Source organism: Terrapene carolina, unplaced genomic scaffold (assembly GCF_002925995.2).
Source record: "Terrapene carolina triunguis isolate 2854851 unplaced genomic scaffold, T_m_triunguis-2.0 Scaffold58, whole genome shotgun sequence".
In the NCBI taxonomy this organism is placed as follows: Eukaryota; Metazoa; Chordata; order Testudines; family Emydidae; genus Terrapene; species Terrapene triunguis.
In genome coordinates this window covers 47944147-47965777 of record NW_020664409.1, presented here as the reverse complement: position 1 = coordinate 47965777, position 21631 = coordinate 47944147, and the positions used below count along the sequence as shown (strand labels likewise).

Here is a 21631-nt window from a genome sequence, read left to right as displayed (position 1 = left end):
CACATAACTGCACTCAAAAATAAAACAATATAAAACTTTAGAGCCTTATAGGTCCACTCAGTTTTACTTCTTGTTCAGCCAATCGCTCAGACAAACAAGTTTGTTTACATTTACGGGAGATAATGCTGCCTGCTTCTTATTTACAGTGTACCCTGAAAGTGAGAACTGGCGATTGCATGGCACTTTTGTAGCAGGCATTGTAAAGTATTTACATGCCAGATATGCTAAACATTCGTATGCCCCTTCATGCTTCAACCACCGTTCCAGAAGACATGCTTTCCATGCTGATGACGCTTGTTAAAAAAGTCATGCGTTAATGAAATTTGTGAATGAACTCTTTGGGGGAGAATTGTATGTCTCCTGCTCTGTGTTACCCACATTCTGCCATATATTTCATGTTATAGCAGTCTCGGATGATGACCCAGCACATGTTGTTCGTTTCAAGAACACTTTCACTGCAGGTTTGACGAAACGCAAAGAAGGTACCAATGTGATATTTCTAAAGATAGCTACAGCACTCGACCCAAAGTTTAAGAATCTCAAGTGCCTTCCAGAATCTGAGAGGGACGAGCATGCTCTCAGAAGTCTTAAAAGAGCAAAACTCCGATGCAGAAACGACAGAACCCGAACCACTAAAAAAACAAAACAAAAAATCAACTTTCTGCTAGTGGCATCTGACTCAGATGATGCAAATGAATGTGTGTCAGTTCGCACTGTTTGGATCGTTATCAAGCAGAACTCGTGATCAGCATGGATGCATGTCCTCTGAAATGGTGGTTGAAGCATGAAGGGACATATGAATCTTTAGCGCATCTGTCATGTAAATATCTTGCGACACTAGCTACAACAATGCCATGTGAACACCTATTCTCACTTTCAGGTGACATTGTAAACAAGACGCGGGCAGCATTATCTCCTGTAAATGTAAACAAACTTGTTTGTCTGAGCGATTGGCTGAACAAGAAGTAGGACTGGGTGGACTTGTAGGCTCTAAAGTTTTATATTGTTTTATTTTTGAGTGCAGTTATTTTGTGTACATAAGTCTACATTTGTAAGTTCAACTTTCATGACAAAGAGATTGCACTACAGTACTTGTATGAGCTGAATTGAAAAATACTACTTTTGTTTTTTTACAGTGCAATTATTTGTAATCAAAAATAAATATAAAATAAGCACTGTACACTTTGTATTCCATGTTATAACTGAAATCAATATATTTGAAAATGTAGAAAACATCCAAAAATATTTAAATAAACGGTATTCTATTATTGTTTAACATCACAATTAATCACGTGATTAATTGTGATTTTTTTAATCGTGCAATTAATCACTATTAATTTTTTAATCGCTTGACAGCCCTAATTTATATACAGACATTACAATATTTTCTGTATTATTTTCTATCCCATCCTTTGCATAGTTCATTTGCTATTTGATTGCCACTTCACATTGAGTAGAATGTTCACTGAGCCATCCACAATGACTATCCAGTTCTTTGTCAGTTATTTTACAGAGCCAAGCAATATATATGAGTAGTTCAAATTATTCCTAGCAGTCTGCTGCAATTTAGAATCATAGGGGTTTGAAGGGACCACAAGGGTCCTCTAGTCTAACCTCCTGCTAAGATGCAGGATTTGTTGTGTCTAAACCATCCAGGACACATGACCATCCAGACTCCTTTTGAAAACTTCTAGTGAAGGAGCTTCCACGACTTCCCTAGGCAGTCTATTCCATTGTTCTACTGTTCTTAGTTAGGAAGTTTTTCCTGACATTTAATCTAAATCTGCTATGCTGTAGTTTGAACCTATTGCCTCTTGTCCTGCCCTCTGTGGCAAGAGAAAACAATTTTTCTCCATCTTTTTATGGCAGCTTTTCAAGTATGTTCTCCCTTAAGCTCCTCTTTTCCAAACTAAACATACCCAGTTCCTTCAGCCTTTGCTCATATTGCTTTGTTGCTTGCCTCTGGTTCCTTTCCAGTTTCTCTACATCCTTTCTAAACATTGGTGACCAAAATGGACACAGTGCTCCAGCTGAGGCCTAATCAGTGCCGAGTAGAGTAGTACCATCACCTCCCTTGACTTGCATGCTATGCCTCCGTTAATGCAACCTAAAATTGCATTGCTTTTTTTGCAACAGCATCACCTTGTTGACTCATGTTGAGGTTGTGATCCAACACAACTCCCAGATCATTCTCAGCAGTGCTGCTTCCAAGCCAGTTATCCCCCATTCTGTATTTGTGCATTTGGTTTTTCTTCCCTAAGTGTTGCATCTTACATTTGTCTTTGTTTCATTTTATATTGATGTCTATAGCTCTTAGGGTGACCAGACAGCAAGTATGAAAAATCAGGACAGAGTGTGGGGGGTAATAGGTGCCTATATAAGAAAAAGCCCCAAATATCGAGACTATCCCTATAAAATCGGGACATCTGGTCACCCTAATAGCTCTGTTCTCCAATTTATCAAGATCCCTTTGAATTTTAGCTCTGTCCTCCAAAGTTTTTGCAACCCTCCCTAACTTTGTGTCATCTGCAAATTTGATCAGTATGCTTTCTATTCCTACATCCAGGTCCTTAATAAAGATGTTAATAACACCGGCCCCAAAACAGATTCCTGTGGAACCGCACTTGAGACCTTCTTCCAATTTGACATAATTTCATTAATTGTAACTCTTTGTTTGCGGTTATTTAACCAATTATGTATCCACTTAATAGTAGTTCTACCAAGCCCATATTTCTCCAGCTTACTTATGAGAATGTCATGGGGAACTATGTCAAAAGCCTTGCTGAAGTCCACATACATTATGTCTACCGCATTCCCCTATTCAACAGTTCCCTTGTCAAAGAGGGAAATCAGGTTGGTTTGGCATGATTTGTTCTTCGTAAATCCATACTGGCTATTAGTGATAACCCCTTCATCCTCCAGGTATTTGCAAATTGAATGTTTTAGTCACTGTCCTAATAGCTTCCCAGGTATCGAGGTCAAACTGACTGGTCTATAGTTCCCCAGCTCCTCCTTTTCACCCTTTTTTAAAGATAGGCACTATATTAGCCCTTCTCCAGTCTTCTGGGACCTCTCCTGTCATCCATGAGTTTGCAAATATTATTGCCAGTGGCTCCGATAATTCTTCAGCTAATTCTTTTAGCATCTTGGGGTGAATAGCATCAGGTCCAGCTGACTTCAATTCATTCAAGTTAGTCAGAAGATCTCTGACGTGTTCTTTACTTATCCTGATCTACATCCCTTCCCATATATTGTCTATAATAACTTCACTAGTGGTCCAGTCATGGTCTTTTTTGAGTGAAGACTGAAACAAAGTAGGCACTGAGCAGCTCCGCCTTCTTATCTTCCATTACCAGCTCACCTTCTCCATTGAGCAGCAGACCTACACCATCCCTGATCTTTCTTTTTCTTCTGATATATTTGTAGAACCCCTTCTTGTTGTCTCAAACATTTCTTTCCAGTTGTAACTCATTCCTTGCCTTGGCTTTCCTGATTTTGTCCCTACACACTCGTGCTATTCCCATGTATACTTTCTTGGTGACATGCCCCTCCTTCCATTTCCTGTATGTATCCCTTTTGGTTTTTACATAGCTAAAAAGCTCCTTGTGCAGCCACATTGGTTTTCCTGGGGCTCTTCTTATCTTTCCTCTACATCAGAGTAGCTTGATGTAGAGTCTCTAGTATTACATCTTTTAGGAACTGCCTGCCCTCTTTGACTCCTTTTCTTTTTAACTAGTCTCTCCAAGGGACCTTGCCTACTATTTCTCTGAGTTGGTTGAGATCTGCCTAATATGGATCCTTGGAACATCTCACTGTTAGCCTTTGGCCACGCTCAGAATTGTCCATTTATTTTTTCTCTTTGGGTAAAATTCTGTCCCACTGAAGTCAGTGGCAAAAATCCCACTGACTTCAGTGAAGCCAGGATTTCACCCTTTGTTTTCAGACTCTTTGCCAGATTCTAATCCATGACAGAACTTTACCTCTCATCCCCTGACTACTTAGTTTGCTCAGTAATCTCTTGTGAGCAACTTTGTCAAAAGCTTTTGGAAGTCCAAATAAATTAAGGCATGGGTGACTGGGTGGTATAAATCTAGGATTTGGGATAGTACATGATGAAAGACTATATGACCATGAAAAAGTTGCTGGATTGCTTAACTCTTCATTTCCAGCCATTCTCACAGTCAGGTTTTTTGGAAGTTTTATACATAGACTATTGCTTTTGAGTACTGGCTGGATTCCATTGAAACACTTTCAAACAACATTTCTAACAATGTTTTGTTTGTGAATTAAGATGTAAACAGCTGAAAAACATCTATACTCTTCATTAGGCAGTCCCAAAAGACTTCTGAGGAACCCAATAGAACATGGTGATTGGCAGCAGAATTGGGGGAAAGGACAAAATAATTTGAGAGTTAGTTTGTTATTTAGTGTCTTGGATTCTTCTTAACTATATTAGCCAATAGCACAATGTTCTTTCCAATTATTTTAATACTGATTTATTTTACAGAATACAAAGAAACACACAGATAAATATAGCTTCAAAACAATAGAAAAATATCAAATATTTACAGAAAGATATAGCTGCCACTGGACTTTCAGAGAGTATGCACAGGCCAAATTCTCTTACTGTGACTCCTGTTCAGTAGGGCCTTCCTCCACAAGCGGTACCACTGACTTCAGTGGGACTGCACTGGATAAAGGTAAGGGTATTCGAATGGCCTCAGGACTCCAATATTCACTATACTTATTATGTACATTAAATATTTTTTCCAGTTTTACATTTTGAAATTACATGAAAAAGCAAAAACATTCTATAAACAGGCATCCATATTTCTAAGAATGGAATGAAACATCCTGAAATACATTAAATTATACTCCTATCCATCTACTAGTTTATCTTATTTACAAAAGAAAAATGAGTATGGATCATATTTATAGGACAGATCATTAGTGAAATAATAATAAAATGAATGACAATTTAAAAAGAACAATACCCAGCGTTTCTTGCTAGGATTAGCTGCATTAATATATTTTAGCATGCTCTAGTACTGGGCCAGATTTATCTTTAGTAAAGGTTGATTGAGGGCCATAGATTCAGAATGAGTACAAGAATACAATCTGCAGTGGTAAAAAGGTTCAGATCCACTAAGGGATTTAGGCCATGCAATGCTGGGCATCATAGCACCTTTCACAGAAACTCACTGCTATCCACAAAGCCTTATTTGCACGTCTAGGCACCCTAGAATGCAATCCACAAAAGCCAGCATGATAGGCAGGGAGCTGCCTAACCTAGACAATGGGAGATGCTGACAAACCCCTCTCCTCTCTCTCTCTGAGATAGGCACTTAAGTTGGGGCTGCAAGGAGGTGCCTATATCTGCTTAGCAATCCATGAATCAGAATCAGTCTCCTGGAGTAAGACAGTTAACCCATTTAGCTCAGTGGTTAGTGCACTTATCTGGGAGACCCAAGTTCAACTCCCTGTTCAAATCCTGTTAGATGAGTTCGCTAACAACTGAACTGTGGGATATTCTGATGTGGGGCTCATTCAGTCTCTCCTGTTGAAGCTGCTCCACTTTGGATAAATAATGAACGAATGATTGGAGCAGGGGGAAAGGACCCTGGGTCTCCCACCTCCTAGGATGGGCAACTTAACCATGGGACAATAGAGTCAATCTCTCTGGCCCAAAGTATTTGTTCCACTGCGGGCAAATACTTAAACAGTCACACCTTCTGGGTCAGGCCCTGCGTGCATGTTAGGCATTTGTGGATCGCTCTGGGGCAGGAGATTGGCACCTGGATGTTGAGCGAGGCAGGAGTGCACATCCCCCAGGCAGAAGCTTGGGCACCTACAGTGTTCCGCAGGAGTTTTGTGGAGCCAAAGGACATAGGTACCAAAATGTGAGACTTAGGCGCCTAAGTACCTATGTGGAGCGGGGTCAAAGTGACTGCATCTTCACTTACTACGGGCAGAGGGCTGTAAGGAGCTAGCATAGCCCCAGAAGAGGGCAGGGCTGCCTGAGAAGGAGGTGAAGCCAGGACAGCCAGGAAGTCCACTAACGCAGCATCTTCCCTGAATTCCAAAGCTGTTCCCCTTTGTAAAATCCTAGTGGATAACAGAGGCAGAAGCATTGCTCCATTCCCACAGAGGCAAATCTCACCTAAATTATGGTGGTCTTAGATGATGCAGAAAACTTTATTTTACTCACCCTGATGCCAGCTCTTCTGAGTGTGGTCTTTAACAGACAAATGGCTGGCCTTTCAGTTTTAACCTTGGTTTAAAAACCCACACACAACTACCATGACAATCGTCTGTTATTTTTCATTGTAATACAACATCTGAACAATACTTTTCTACTTTTCATTGCAAATTAACCACTATATTTTATTTTGCAGTTTAGACAAAACAGTCTGCAAGATCATTCCCAGCTTTTCTCTAAAAATGTTCTAAAGTATAAGAAGTTTATCTTGGAGCATGGGTGGTATGTGGTTATAAAACTCTTGGTTCTAACAGGTAATAGTTGATTTTTCTCAGAGAAGACAGTTGGAATGTTACAGACTCTCTCTAAGCAAAAGATACAACAGCATTAATGAGTAAAACTGATTTTTTTTTAAAAGATGACATCACTGTCATAGGAGGTTAGTTACTGATTCTGCACTATTTTCTACCAAAAAAAAAAATCTAGGCAATTACCTCTATTTCTGCAATGCTGTAAAAGTGTAAACATTCTAGGCCTCAAGTATCAGAGGGGTAGCCGTGTTAGTCTGAATGTGTAAAAAGCAACAGAGGGTCCTGTGGCACCTTTGAGACTAACAGAAGTATTGGGAGCAATACTCCCAATACTTCTGTTAGTCTCAAAGGTGCCACAGGACCCTCCATTCTAGGCCTGTGCATCACGCTCAATGGGAGTTTGCTTAGGGCATGGTCCACAAGGGTTTTTTTTCTTACAGACGTTTTCACCAATCTAAGGTTATAGATGTCCCAATATCTTTATTATGTGCCTTCCTCTTCCTTGCTGCTTTTATTGTACGTTACACAAAAGAGAGTTTCTTCTTCTGTAGCAAAGGCATTTTCCTCTTTCAAATTTTCAGAAGCATTACATTCAGTGTTATTTAAGATAATGTCACAGTTGTGAAATGTTTCAGAATGGCAGCCTTCTGCTGGATCTGTCAACAAGGGAGCAGATTTTTCTTCAAGAATTTGAATTAGGCTAACTCTCGAGCCCTGGCATATTTTTTGTTGTGTATCGGGTAACTTATTATTGGTACTTACTGTTATATCATTGAGTACTTGTTTGGATACATTATTTTCATGATTGCTGATCTCCTGTGCATTTACATTCATATCCTCCATCACATACAACATCTTTAACTTGTTTTTTTCTCCTAGACCTGAGGATACAAGAATCTCAAAGCTATTTCTATTAATGAAATCTAAGGTATTATTAGCATAAAATCTATTAAAAATATTACTGGCAATCTTATTAATACAGTTGTTCTTCAGAATCACATGATTATTTTTGTCTCTTATTAAATCTTTGCTTGGCCAGAGCAAATGTTGACATTTTTTGGTCATTAAATGTAGGCCAAATTGGTTCTCAATGTCAGATGCTTTTCGGTAGGCATATCCTCTGTCTTCCTCATTAACTGGTTTTATGATGGCCATCAGTATTGGACAATGTTGTCCACAAATAGCATGAAGCTTATCCAGAGAATCTTGTTCTTCCAGAGCTCCCCTGTTGGCATTACTGTCATTAGTTGGTTGGGTTTGTATAGGTTCATCATTTAAAGGCTCTTCCAGAGGATGCACCTTATTATCAGGTAATCTAAATTCCACAGATGTAAAGGCTGGATAATTGGCATTAGTCTCTGTACAAAGATTCGTGGAAGTGGTGCATACCGTGAATGACAAATTGTTGTTTTCTTTCTTTATTGCATGAAGAAAAGGGGTTTCATCCCTGAAGGTAGGTTTGCTTTTCAGACTCAAATCAGGAAAAGGCTCTGAATCACTATTATGAGGCATAATGAAGTAGTGGCATCCACTTTCAGAGGGTTTAGCCATGTCTTCAGGTTCTGAAAAAGATATTTCATTGTGTGGTGGATATTGATTCAGATTCGCGAAGTGGGAGTATGGAACATCATCACTATTGTTGTCAAACATTGTGTCTGCTGAAGTTGTGTCCAAATTGCCATACATTCCAGTCTTTTCAGGTGGTGATCTTCTCACCAAATGATTTTCTTTAAGAAGCCACTTGCCTTTATCAATCAATATTCCTTCATCTTCATCAGCAGGTACACCACACTGACAATATTGCTTTGTACATTGCACTGAGCAGTTATCACTGTAATATGCCTTCTCTCCATTAAGACTGAACTGTGGTGCTGGTGAAGAAAAATTCTCTCTTCTCCATGTATTGTTGTCTTTCTTTATTTCTTCCAGACTTTCGTGTGATATAAGTGAAGACCTTGACATTTTCTCAACAAAGCAAGCATTATGTTCCTGACAAAGGGAAGAGTTTTTTTTCATAATTGTACATTGGGATTCTTCAGCGTCCTTTTGAAGAACTTTAGACATATATGGAAGTACAGTGTGAAGGGTAGGCTTAAAGGAGGCTTCTACTTTACCATAAAGCTGTTCAATAGTTCTTTTAACGTAACCACTATTATACTGTTTTTCATACATTGCTTCCTCCCCACTTTCATTGGTGAAGTCACTGGATGCCCTATAATTGTAATCACTGTCATCAGTATCTGGTCTATAATCTGACCAGTCAGAAGTAGCAGGGCTTTTAAAGCATTTTTTTAATTCAAAAGAAGGATTTGACTGTGTTCCATGCTCCAGTTCTTTTACTATCAGTTTTACTTGCAATTTCTGTTCTACTTCAGTTATGTCCAATTCTGTAATTTGCTTAGACTCATAACTAAAAGATAACGGTGATGGTGTAGATAATCTCTCAGGGGTTTCTTCACAAGTCCCATTTTCTTTCTTTTCTTCTTGTACAGAGTCTTCCTCACAGTCACATTCTGTAGGGGTTTCAGCAACTAATTTATAGTGCTCATTTGGTTTTTCTGTGCCAACTTGCTCTCCTGCATTTTTATTGTTGCCAAGATGCATAATGTCTTTTTTATCTTCTACCTCAGAAATTTCTCCATCTAAAATATTATCTTTATCATTAGAAGTTATACTGTGAACTGTTGAGTTAGGCTCTTCTGAAGTCCCCGATTCTTCATTATTGAATGATGTATCTGTGGCTTTATCCTGCGAGTCTTGTAATGAACTGTCAGCCTCATCTTCATTTTCTTCAGATAGTTCTACATTTGAAGTAAGACTACAATTATTTGAATTAGCATTCACGTATTTTCTGTCTGACAGTATTTTGTGAACATTCAAGTCATTTAGATCTGAAGTCTCTGCTGATGCATTGGGGTCTTTCTGTATATCAGAGCATTCAAATTCTTCAATCAGCTCTTGTACATCAGCATTTTCCTCAGAATTTGTACTGTCCTTTGGAATGCAGATCTTATTTGGGTTTTCACTTTCATGAAAGTTTGGCACATTCTGAATTTCAACTACAAAAGGATTTTCATGACAATGTGCAGAGTCCTGCTTTTCTATTCTGCTCCCAGAGTGTAATAAATTATTTGATGTCGATTCTTGCAAATTTGAGACAGCATCCTTCAAGTCCTCAGCTTCTTCTGTGACTGCAATTTGTTTTAGAAATTGTAACAGTGTAAATATTTCAGAACAGCTACAGGTAGTTTTTAGCATATCACCTTTGCACATGCCATTCAAACTCTCTTTTAGATTTAGTACAAGTAGCCAAGCTAAGAGGAGATTAGGGGAAGATCCAAGTAATGAAGGAGAAGAAAAATCTGTAGGATCACATGATTTTTCTGTACATCCAGTATGAGCCTTTTGAATGCAGAGCATAGCTGATTGTAGTTGCTGTAGCAACATACTAGACACGCAATCCTTTCGAGCCTCAGTTTCAGTCTTCCTGAAAATTTTGGAATCAACTTGAACAGCAACCTCAGCACTTATGCTTTGATTTGGACTTATATCTTGAGTATCAATTTCTGATTGCAACTTCTTTTTATCATTTTCATGCATTTCATTAAACACCTGTAGCTTAGTATCATGTTGGAAATCTGACTGTAGTAAATATTTTACCTCTTTCATTATACTTGTATCAGCACAGGTCAAAGAGCCAATTTGTCTTCCATATAACCATTTGGCTGATTCTTCTATAGCTCCCATTTCACTGAGAGGTTCCATTGGCTTTTTTAGTAGATGATGTTCAATCAGATTGGGTTTTCCAGTTATGTGCACTTTATTTGCTATAACCTTAGTTTCTTTATCTGAGAGAGTTTTGATATTTTCCATAGGAGAATGACCAATTTTATTATTTGCTACATTCCCTTCCTTTTTATTTATGGGAGCTAATTTGTTTGGAGGCAAAACAGCATTTGGAAATGCGTTTTGCAGCCAGTTTTGGACATAGCTTTCAAGTGAATACTCAGCAATCTCATCTGGAAAATCCTCTTGTTTCAGAGCATCCAGTGCATTACCGCCATCTGACATATGCATTTTACTTTCAGGTGTACTTGGATTCTTCTTCTTTTTTTTTTGTTTTTTCTCTTTCTTTGAAGATTTGTATGAACTGTCAGAAATAACATTGTCCTTTTCTCTTTCTAGGTTATTACCATTAGCCACTTCTGACAATGGCTTTGATGTTATTAAAGAATTGTGTGTCTGTTTTATAGAATTAGTGCTGTGACATATGCCTTCTTTTTCAGTACCTGGTGTATTTTGGCTGTGTTCAGTTTCACTTTTTGAATCAGCTTTTTCCTCTATCAGGCTATCTTCACATCTTGCAGATAGTGGCAAACTAATTTTTTTGCCTGATTTGGATTTTACGTTGGTCAGTTGTCTATTAGCTTTTGTTTTCTTACTAAATGATAACTCATTTTGTTGGAGCTCCACAGAAACCTGGGGACATAACTCATTTTCAGGACATAAGTTTTTGTTTGAATTGATAGATCCATCACCATTTCTGACATGAAATGCCATTGCTCTTTTCTGACATGTTTCAGAATAAGTATCTCTAATTTGCGTTGTAGATTTCTGCACACTTTCGCTTGTGATGCACATATCATGAGACATTTCCTCACTCTTAAAAGTTCCTTCCTCTGCAGTCTCCTTATATTGCTGATTTTGGTGCAAATGTACACCTTGATCCAGATAATGAGATGGTGATTTTCTCTTTTTCTTTTTCTTCTTCTTCTTTTTGCTGTTAGACGATGCAAGTTGGCTTTTGTCAGTGGAATGGGTTGTATCACATTCAGTGCTGCCGTGGAATTGTTTCTCACTCTCAGCAGTGGTAGGAGAGGATCCTGTTGTAAAGTTTATTGTCTCAGGAGTAGCATTAGTACTTGTTGACATTGTCATCTTAGTTTGTTTGTTTCCAGTACAGGTTGAGTGAATGGATCCTTGAGAAGAAAGTAATAAATCAGATGGGTTACATAGTCTGTCTCCACTTTTTGATTGAGACAATTCTGAGTACCTGATGAATGAACTCAGTGATCTTTTTATTTCTTTAATTCCACACTGGTCATGAAGAGAGTTGATGGTGTCTGCTGAAAGAGGCCTATCTGCCTGGTAAATTGTTGAGGAAGGTATGAAGCCACCGATATTAGCTTTGCAGCTTGATAGTAAACTATTATACATGCCTTCCTCCACCACTGATTTCTCCAAAATGTTCTGTAACAATCCATCTTCATCAGGCATATCTAATGTCTTTGTATTTGTAGTTTCTTTTAAACCATGACTTTTATGGCTTAATTTAATCAGAGTTTCTTCTTTTTTCTTTTCTAAAGAAAGCTTTAATAAATCATTGTTGCTTATTTCACTAAGCTTCGAATTATTAGTACTTGATGTTTTACTGCTGGAATGAGTGACCATGCAATACTCAGATTTGCTTTCCCCATCTTCTATTTCCTCACTGTAAGAAAATTGTCCTATCATTTTTTCCTGAACCTTTTTGTCAGATATTACAGTGACACTTTCAACTAATGCTTTCTTTTGTCTCACTCTTCTTGGCCCAGGTGTAGGAGGCCTATGAAAATGAGGTTTGACTTTATCCTCCGATACATTGGATACATTCATGTTTGCAGAAGAGTTCTGCCAGATTTTATAATCAGAAGTGCTTAAATCAGATTCTGATTCTTTACTTGTTGCTTCTGTGTTAATCTGCTGCAGTGAGTCACTCTCATCATTATTGTAGTTCTCCAAGACTGGAGCTTCTGTAGGTTTTATATATGCTGAAATATTTAAATCAGATGAATGATCCTCTGCACCTACTGCAGAATTGCAAATCTTGATATTTTTATCAGCAGAAACACCAGCACGACTGACAGTGGTTGTCCATTTTATGGTTTCTTCCTCTTTTATCCTGAATCGAACTTTCATCTCTACTGTCATACTGCCATCTTGATTAACATGAACAGATTTCTCAATGTCATCTTCAGAGCGCACCATCGATAAATCTTCACCAGCATGTGAATGATTTTCTGCTAAGCCCATGTAATTGTCAGGAATGCAAGAAGAATCTGAGTTATCATTGCTGTAACCTTTATCAGAAGAAACTGAGTAAATTTGAGCTCCTGAGGGCATTTGTGTACTCACTTTCAACATTTATATTGAAAGCACCCAAATTCACAATATTAGATGGAAGGTGTAGAAGATAATCATCATGCATGAGAATCCAGACGGAAAGACAGCAGGCAGATAGGCAAAGAAAGGAGACAGAAAAAAGAAAAAAACAAAGTATGATTAGTATAGAGGAACCCAATGAAAGGTTTTAGGAATTTTTTTTTTTTTTTTTTTTTTTGGTGAGCATTGGGATTGAATAAATTATTGTAATAAAGAAAAACTATTACAGTAAGGTGTCTATTTTCTCTAACTCGTTTCCAAGAACTTGTTAAAAAGAAAAAACACAACTTTTATAAAGAGTAAAGACTGAACTTTCCTGCTGGTGCAATTTTCTTTATTTTGTTTTGCAACATGACCCTTCTAACACCAGTGTTACAATCTTTAAGGTCCTAAGCCTGTGAAGTGCCGAATGCTCCCAGTTCCATCAACTTGGTCGTTGAATGTGCTTTCCCACCCTGCAGGAGGCACACAGGACCACACAGGATTAGGCCCTAAGATATTAAGCATGGAACCTGCTTTTTCCTTTACTACTTCTTGATGATTTAATAGTGTAATTAGTGGATCCAAATGCACATGCAGTACATAACAACCTGAATGTTAATGGGTGCTACAACATGTCAATTAAGAGTAAATCTCTCTGGAATTGATTTTACACCTTTCACTTATATGACTAATCCTTGGTTATCTGAGTAGTCCCATGGACTATTCGTGTATGTAAACATTGTAGAATTGGGCCCTTAGCATGTACTTCTATATATGTTTACATTTAAATTTTGAACCAGACATTTATAATAAGATTTTTACATCATGCATTTTAATTTACATCATGCGTTACAATGTGCATATATGCTACAGTTCTCTAGGACCTGGTCCAAAGACCATTGAAGGCAATGAGAATATTCATATTCACTTCAATGGGCATAAAATTAGGCTTCTAATGTGTTTGTCTGCACACAGTTAAGTATTTCTAAAATGTGTTTGCATTAGTTTGTAATAACTTGATACTGTCACGGGGTGCTGGAACAATTTGTATAGTGGGGGTGTTGAGAGTAATTGAACCATACTGTAAACCCCACATATAATGGAAACCACTTCACGCACACTCTCCACTTCATTATCCAAGTCATTAATGAAAATGTTGACTAGTTTTGGACCTAGAACAGACACATATAGGACTCCACTAGATCTGTCCACCCAGTTAGACAGCGAACCATCAATAAATACTCTCTAGTTTCAGCACCTATGCACTGACAAAATCTCATCTATCTTTGAGTGTCACACAGTGAAAAGAATAGGTGAGAGACCAAAAGTACACCAGGAGAAATCTAAACAGAATTTTCTAAACTGTGCTCCTTCACTAAGCTTTGTGTATATTTATATGTATACTTAAAATAATACAGTATGTGCACACAAACACAAATTCAGAAAGACATATATAAGGACATAATTGGTAACGACATTTCTAGAAGAAGTATTCAGTCACTTTATGTAGTGGTTTGGAATTTATATTATAGTCCAGCAGAGCACTTAAGCATGTGCTTAACATTAATTTGACTTCAATAGAACTATTCATGTGCTTAAAGTTAAGCATGTCGTTTGCTGGAGTGGGCCCTAAAAGGATTTGTGTGAAGGTTTTCATGACTACCCATGTTACTGTTACATACACACACACTATTTCAGATTTGTTGCCTCTTTCAAGTTTCCATTTGTAGCAGGGTGGTCCCCCACTCCTGCCCTGAAGGGTTTAAAACAGCCAGGGAGCAGGGCTGGGGCAAAGGAAAAGCTACAAGGCTGATTGGGGAAGCAGCCGCAGCTGGGCCACGCCCCAATCAGGCCTCAACTGGCCTGTATAAAAAGGCTGGGAGCCAGGAGCTCAAGAGTCTCTCTCTGCCTTCAGAGGGAGAAGGGCCTGGCTGCAGTGAGCTAGACACAGGGTACCTGAGTGGAGCAGGGCTGGGGAGCTCCAGCCTGGATAGCCCCAGGCTGTGGCCTAGTAGGAGGCCAAGGGGTTCTGGGGGTTGCAGAGGGCAGCCCATGGGTAGGCCAAGGCAGCAGGTCCAAACCCAACCTTACCTGTGATGAGTGGCCTATACTGTAGTCTGCCCCAGGGAGCGGGGGCTAGTTGGTGACTGGCAGTGGCCTTATTCTGAGGTGAGGTAGGGATAGTGGGTGGGGGTTCCCTGGGGAGGGGAGACCCTAGTACTGAGGGGTGTACTGCCAGGGGGCAGCACCCCAGATAAAAGGGCACCCGGGTCCGGGAGGGACATGGGGGCCAGAGGAAAGGCGGACCACTGGCCTGCAGAGGGTGCTCCAGGACACTGGAAGAGCTAATTCCCAGAAGTCACCAGCAGGAGGCGCCGCAGGGGTGAGTCTGCTCCTCTACAACATTGTAGAGGCTTTTCCAGGAACTGAATGAGAAATGATGGTAAATTCAGTCAGGCTCTCATTCCAGAGACCAGACCTTTCACTTCTGTAAATAAAAATCTCATCTTCACTCGCCTCTGGAAATGGAATGAAAACAACAGAAGTTCCCCAAAACTCTGAACTTTACACTCATATAACCTGATGATGTCTCTGACATAGGGCAGTTTGAATTTTTAAAGTAAAATACATAAAGAGTTATTCCTCTTGCTTTAACTGCATTTGCCCAATATTAGCTGATGAAACTTTCCAGATCTGTCAGCTACTTCCATATTCTAACGCTGCCAACTTGGCCATGATTATAGGCAAAATTTAGATGGAAGAGAAAAACTTATTGACAACTTTGATTTTTGTAGTAATTTCATTTGCCTCAGAATGTTCCTACTTGTACTCTTAACTCATCAGCTATCCTGTACACATAGCCCTGGTGACCAAGGAGACGACATATGGGGCAAGAGACATCAGGGCGGGCTACAGGGTGGAAGTTGGGACAAACTAAAGAGAGCGGACTTGGGGACATGAGATATTCAGCAGGGACACTGGGCAGGGATGTGTGAATGGGAGCTTAATGTCTCTGTGCAGAGGCATTGGCAGTTGATGCTGCCTAGGCTCCTCAGCACAGCAAGGCAGGAGCACCATGGAAAATTAGCTCTTCCAGCACTGCTTCCTTGGTTCTCCAGCACTTCAGGAAACTTTACAGTGCTGGTGTCTTGGTGAGCAGCAGAGGCAGTAGTGTCACGAAGCCCTAGATGAGCTAATGACTTGCCACAGAAGTACTGTGTTCCCCCACACATCTTAGGCTCTCCAGAAAGACCTGATCTCCCCCCATGAAGTTCTCTTCCTCAAAATCCCCTCATGCCTGATCACCTCTTGGCTTCCCCAACATCCTCACTCTCTCTTTCCTCAGTTCATCAGGCACCCCGTGTAGCAGCTCCATGAAGAGCCAAGTGGAAATCACCTATTCACATAACTTTACCCAAACACTACTGAAAAACATGTTGCAGCCATAAGGATGTGAGGAAGTATGGTGCCCTGTTGTGGGCACTAGTTGAGAGTCATGAGATTCAACTTTCAAGTCCCTGTTCTACCCCAGACTTCCTGTGTGATCTTGGGCAAGTTGTTAAGGCCTACATTTTTAAAAGTGACTCAGAATCATGTGTGTCTAAATTAAGAAATCATAAAGGGTCCTGAAATACAGAGGGTGGGTGCTTAGCACTTTCTAAAATTCAGACCCCTAAGGTGTCTCAAGTTGGGCACCCAAAAACTGAGGCATCCAAAAATCACTAATCACTTTTATAAATGTAACCCTTAGTCTCTCTGTGACAGTTTCCTGTCTGTACAATGGAGATGTTAGTACTTCTCTACCTCTCTTGAATGTTGTGTGGATGGATACATCAAATGCTATGGTAGCAGGACCATATAAGCACTTTAGATAGACAAATAATCAGCAACCTGACAGTGTACCTCACTTACACAAACCAATACAATGTACACTGTAACTTTATGAAAGTCACACCACACCTATTTTAAATGAAAACACATGAACACATGGCCAATAAACAGAGTTAAGGCTACATACTGACTGTTCAGGATGAGGGGGGAGATACACGTGGGCACAGAGTGGTGGAAAGGAACTAGTTGAAGTTGAAACGCGTGGAGGGCACCTGGATACTGAATAACTTAACTGCTTATTTCCTTGCTTTTCCCAGTTTGCTTTAGTTAGGTATGGGCACATATGAAATTAAGGATATGACAAGATAGCCCCATTCATTTACTGAGCTAAGATCTGAACACTGCATGATAATACATTTGCTCTGCTGTAATACCATCAGAAAGTTCAACTAGAAGGGAGACATACATTTGTTCTCTGTATCAAACTGTGTGCTTTCTTTTACCCTTGCTGTAGCATGATGTGGATAGATTAGCAACAATCAGCCCATTTTAAAATATGCCTTGATAGCTTCACATACAAGTGCAAATAATTCTGTTTGAAAGGCAATATGTAAGCCAGCTGAATTTTTAACAGAAACTTGAATTCCAAAATGAAAATTAATGCTTTGATCTTTCTGATGCCTACTGAGGAAATCTGAGCAAAAATAAATAGTTTTGTTTCAACTGGCCTGCTTGAATACCCTTGATCCCAATCAGATCGCTACGGTTTCTTTTTTTTTTTTAACATTAAAATGTGAAAGAGATAAATCACTTGAGAAAATACAAAATAATTAAAGGGACTTACTATTTCTGCTCTCTGATTTGGCATTTGCTTTGGGGTACACACGATTGGAGAGTCCCGGCAACTTAGCAGGTAGTGAATACCTGTGAGGATCATAATTCCCTGGTTTAAAAGGCTCTCTCCCAGCTGCCACAATAGCCCCAGAACACAAGATCAGAGACTGAAGGTTAGGAACCTGGGGGGGGGGGGGGAACACAACAACAAATCAATTTCTCTGCTTCAGTAACAAACAGTAATAATACAACAGGTATAGTCTTTCCACATAGTTTTTTCTTCACTTTCTACCCTATACATATATAGCATTGCAGCAGGCTATTACAAAGGGCTGGATTTTATTCCAGAGTGGAATTTATTTCCACATGGGGTAATGCACTTCCTGTGTCTTTGTAAGTAAGTGTGTAAATATATTAGAAGATGATTCTGTCAAGCAAAGTTTGGATCCAGATAAATATTTCCCTGAAGTTCAAGAGTTTGGAAATGGAGTTTGGATTTATCCCAATATAGAATCAATCAACAGCCATGAAATGACTGAGTGAGAGTGTGTGTGTATGAGTCAGTGAAGGGAAGAATCTTCAGCCACAAAATATATTACCGGACTCTTGTATGGGTGGTCTATGGCTGCATACTGCCAAATATACAGAATTAGTAGTGGACCTGGCTTCCTGCTCCTCCAATTACAAGGAATTTGAGCCTCATGGATTGTGCTTTGCTAGCTTGTAGGTGACATGCCCCTTTCTCTCTTTCGTGTCTACTTGTGGACACCGAACACAGAAAGCACATCTTCACCAGATGGAAGGTGAAAGATTCACCCTGCATGGGTGATCAGTTGAGCTGAGTGTGATTCCCCTTTCAGTTATACCAGTGTAAACCAGAAGAAACTCCATTGCAGTTAATGAAGTTACAACAATGTACAACTTGTGTAAGCGAGAGGAGAAGCAGGCCCATTGTTTCTGGAAATTTCGGGCTTTTGGGGCTAGGATTTGGTCCACACTTTATAAAATGTAAGATAACCTTATATTAGGTTTTATAGCCATAACTCATGGGTGGCAAAGACAGATGAAGAACATAATACTGTTGAACATTGCTTATAGCAATTTCATCCTTTGAACATTAAAAATATAGAGAAATAGGGATAAAAATCAAGGTTACTTAGTTTATGGCATTGTGAGCTTTCCTCAGCAATGTAGTAGCCATATAGGAAATATGACTTTTAGTTTTGAGTATAGGTACTTTTGCTCTTACATTAGCAATTACATTGTCATGGGATCACAGAAATGTAGGGTTGGAAGGGACCTCAATAGGCAGAACCAACTATATCTATATCATCCCTGACAGGTGTTTGTCTAACCTCTTCTTAAAAACTTCCAGTAACAGGATTCCAATACCTCCCTTGGAAGTCTATTCCAGTACTTGATTATCCTTATTGTTAGAATGTTCTTTCCGAAGATATAACCTAAATCTTCCTTGCTGCACATTAAGCTTCAAGAGACATGGAGAACAACCCTCTTTATAACAGCCCTTAACATATTTGAAGACTTATCAGGTCCCCAGTCAGTCTTCTTTTTTCAAGACTAAATATGCCCAGTTGCTTTTTAACCTTTCCTCATGATCAGGTTTCTAGACCTTTTATCATTTTTCTTGCTCTCCTCTGGACTCTCTCCAATTTGTTCACATCTTTCTTAAAGTATGGCATCCAAAACTGGGCACAATGCTCCAACTGAGGTCTCACCAGTGTCAAGTATAGCAGGACAATTTCCTCCCATGTCTTACATATGACAATCCAGTTAATACACCCCAAAATGATATTAGCCTTTTTTACAACTGCTTCATATTGTTCGCCCCTATTTATCTGTGATCCACTATAATCCCCAGATCATTTTCAGCAATACTATTGCACGGTCAGTTATTCCCCATTCTATATTTGTGAATTTGATTTTTCCTTCCTAAGTGTGGTACTCTGCATTTGTCTTTATTTAATTTCATCTTTTTGATTTCAGCCATATTTATCAAGGTCATTTTGAATTCTAATCCTGTCCTCCAAAGAGGTTGCAACACCTCCCAGCTTGGTGTGATGTTCAAATTTTATAAGCACACTCTCCACTTCATTATCCAAGTCATTAATGAAAATGTTGACTAGTTTTGGACCTAGAACAGACACATATAGGACTCCACTAGATCCGTCCACCCAGTTAGACAGCGAACCATCAATAAATACTCTTTACGTTTGTTTTTTCAACCAGTTATGCACACACCTTATAGTAATTTCATCTAGACCACATTCTCCTAGTTTGCTTATGTGGGACTGTGTCAAAAGCCTTACTAAGATCAACATATATCACATCTACAGCTTCCCTGCCACCCCAATCTACTAGGGCATGAACCCTGTCAAAGAAGGAAATTAGGTTGGTCTGGCATGATTTGCTCTTTACAAAATAATGTTGGCTACCACCTATAACCTTATTATCTTCTAGGTGCTTACAAATTGATTGTTTAGTAATTTGTTCCAGTATCTTCCCAGGTATTAAAGTTAGGCTAACTGGCATGTAATTCCCTGGGTCCTCTTTGTTTCCCTTTTTAAAGATAGGTACTATGTTTGCCTTTTTCCAGTCCTTTGGTACCTCATGGTTCTCCATGAGTTCTCAAAGATAATCACTAATGGTTCGAAGATTTCTTTAGCTAGTTCCTTAAGTACTCTAAGGTGAACTTAGTCAGGCCCTGACAACTTGAATACATCATAGTGAAGATGCTCACAACTCCTGTGGGATGGGTAGGTACAGGAATTTGTTCTGCTGCATTAATAGACCATCATCTCTTAAGGGAACAGAGGTAGCGTTCTAAAGGAGCTCTGCCTAATGCATGTCCTAATTGTGGGGCAGGGCTATGGAAGGGTTACATGTGATTGGATGAGTGGACATATTTTGAAGGCATGCATGAAAAAGGACTAGAAAAGCATCCTGTCCAGGAAAAGCTGTCATTAGAAGACATAGAGAAGGAAGTGGTTTAAGAGAAGACTGGTGGGCTTCCATGAAAACCTAGGATTAAAATTCTCTCGCTTCAGTCACTACAGTACCAAGATGAGTGTGCATCCTTCCTCAAAACTGACTATCTTTTTTGAAGGTCCATAAGTGTACAGAGGCAGATCCACAAGGAAGGCAGCAGATAGCTGATGGTCAGGGCACAGGGGACCTTACACTGGTCAGAGTGCTCACCAGCCATGTAAGCAACCAAATCATTTGATTACATTGGTAATATTATAAAAGCAAACATTGTGAAAAGCATATCAGATGCCATTGTTTATTCTCACCTTTCTGCCATCCGTAGTGTATAACTTCACAACTGGATACTGCATTAACTCACTTATGGAATCCAGAAAGGTCTCAAAGTTTTGCATGTTCTTCTTACTCAGAACTATAGTGCACCTGATTCTTATGTCACCATTTTTGAAAACAAGGAGCTTTTTAGGGGTTCTTATTTTGACAGCTCTGTCTTCCTGAACAATGCCGTCTTCTTTCTCCCTGGCTAACTGCACAACTCGGCGACGAGCACTAACTGGCCTGCTGATCTGCCAGGGTAATGGCTTCTTACTGGCCCGCTCCAAATTAATGGGCTTAATTTTCTTCTGATGGGAACAAATATAAGACTTTCCATCTTCAAGGTCCTCCAGATTGGTGATACTGTGTATCCCGCGTGGTGTACTAATATTCCTTACCCCAAATGGTATTGGGACTCTTTTGGACAAGTTATCCAGCAAGGCATCAAATGTTTTGAAAGATCTATTATTAATGACCATTTTGATCCCATTAAACTGAGGGTCTCCACTTTTATAGAAACAGATTCGTTTGGCCACAACAGGTTCGGTGACATTGAAGTGACGTGCAGACAAAGTCTGTTCACTCTCAGAGGAGTTTGGCTGAAGCATTGAATAATTAGTTGATGGCGTTTCACTCATTTTGACAGCACTCTGGAAGGAGGAGGAGATGGATGTAAAAGTTTTCTCACAATTGCAGTAATAGCATAGTCCTCATTCTGAAAGATGCAAAAGGAAAATTTGTAAGAAAAATCAACAGCAGCAAATCTTGCCAAAAATCATTGACTTAAATGGGTCCAAGCTGTTATCTCGAAATTCCACAAAGACTCCAGTACTGTAGGATTAAGTTAGCATAGCTTTACTTTCAAATACTCTCAGAACTCTCCATTGTAATTTCACATCTCTTATCATTTTGGTATAACAGCATTTTCTTTAGAAAGAGGTACTTTGTCAGACTA

At 39.3% G+C, this 21631-nt stretch overlaps 1 protein-coding gene across 1 annotated transcript in view; it reads right to left on the bottom strand.

The window, feature by feature from the left end:
* The window catches only part of LOC112107192 (lipoxygenase homology domain-containing protein 1), a 198931-nt gene extending 177617 nt beyond the window's left edge, over positions 1–21314 (bottom strand). The window contains exons 1-2 of the mRNA XM_026659537.2: positions 20670–21314; positions 17369–17540 (exon numbers count right to left, since the gene is read on the bottom strand). Of these exons, the coding sequence (XP_026515322.2) occupies positions 17369–17540; positions 20670–21314 (817 nt within the window). The remainder of the gene's footprint in view (positions 1–17368; positions 17541–20669) is intronic.
* Between the last annotated feature and the right edge of the window lie 317 nt (positions 21315–21631).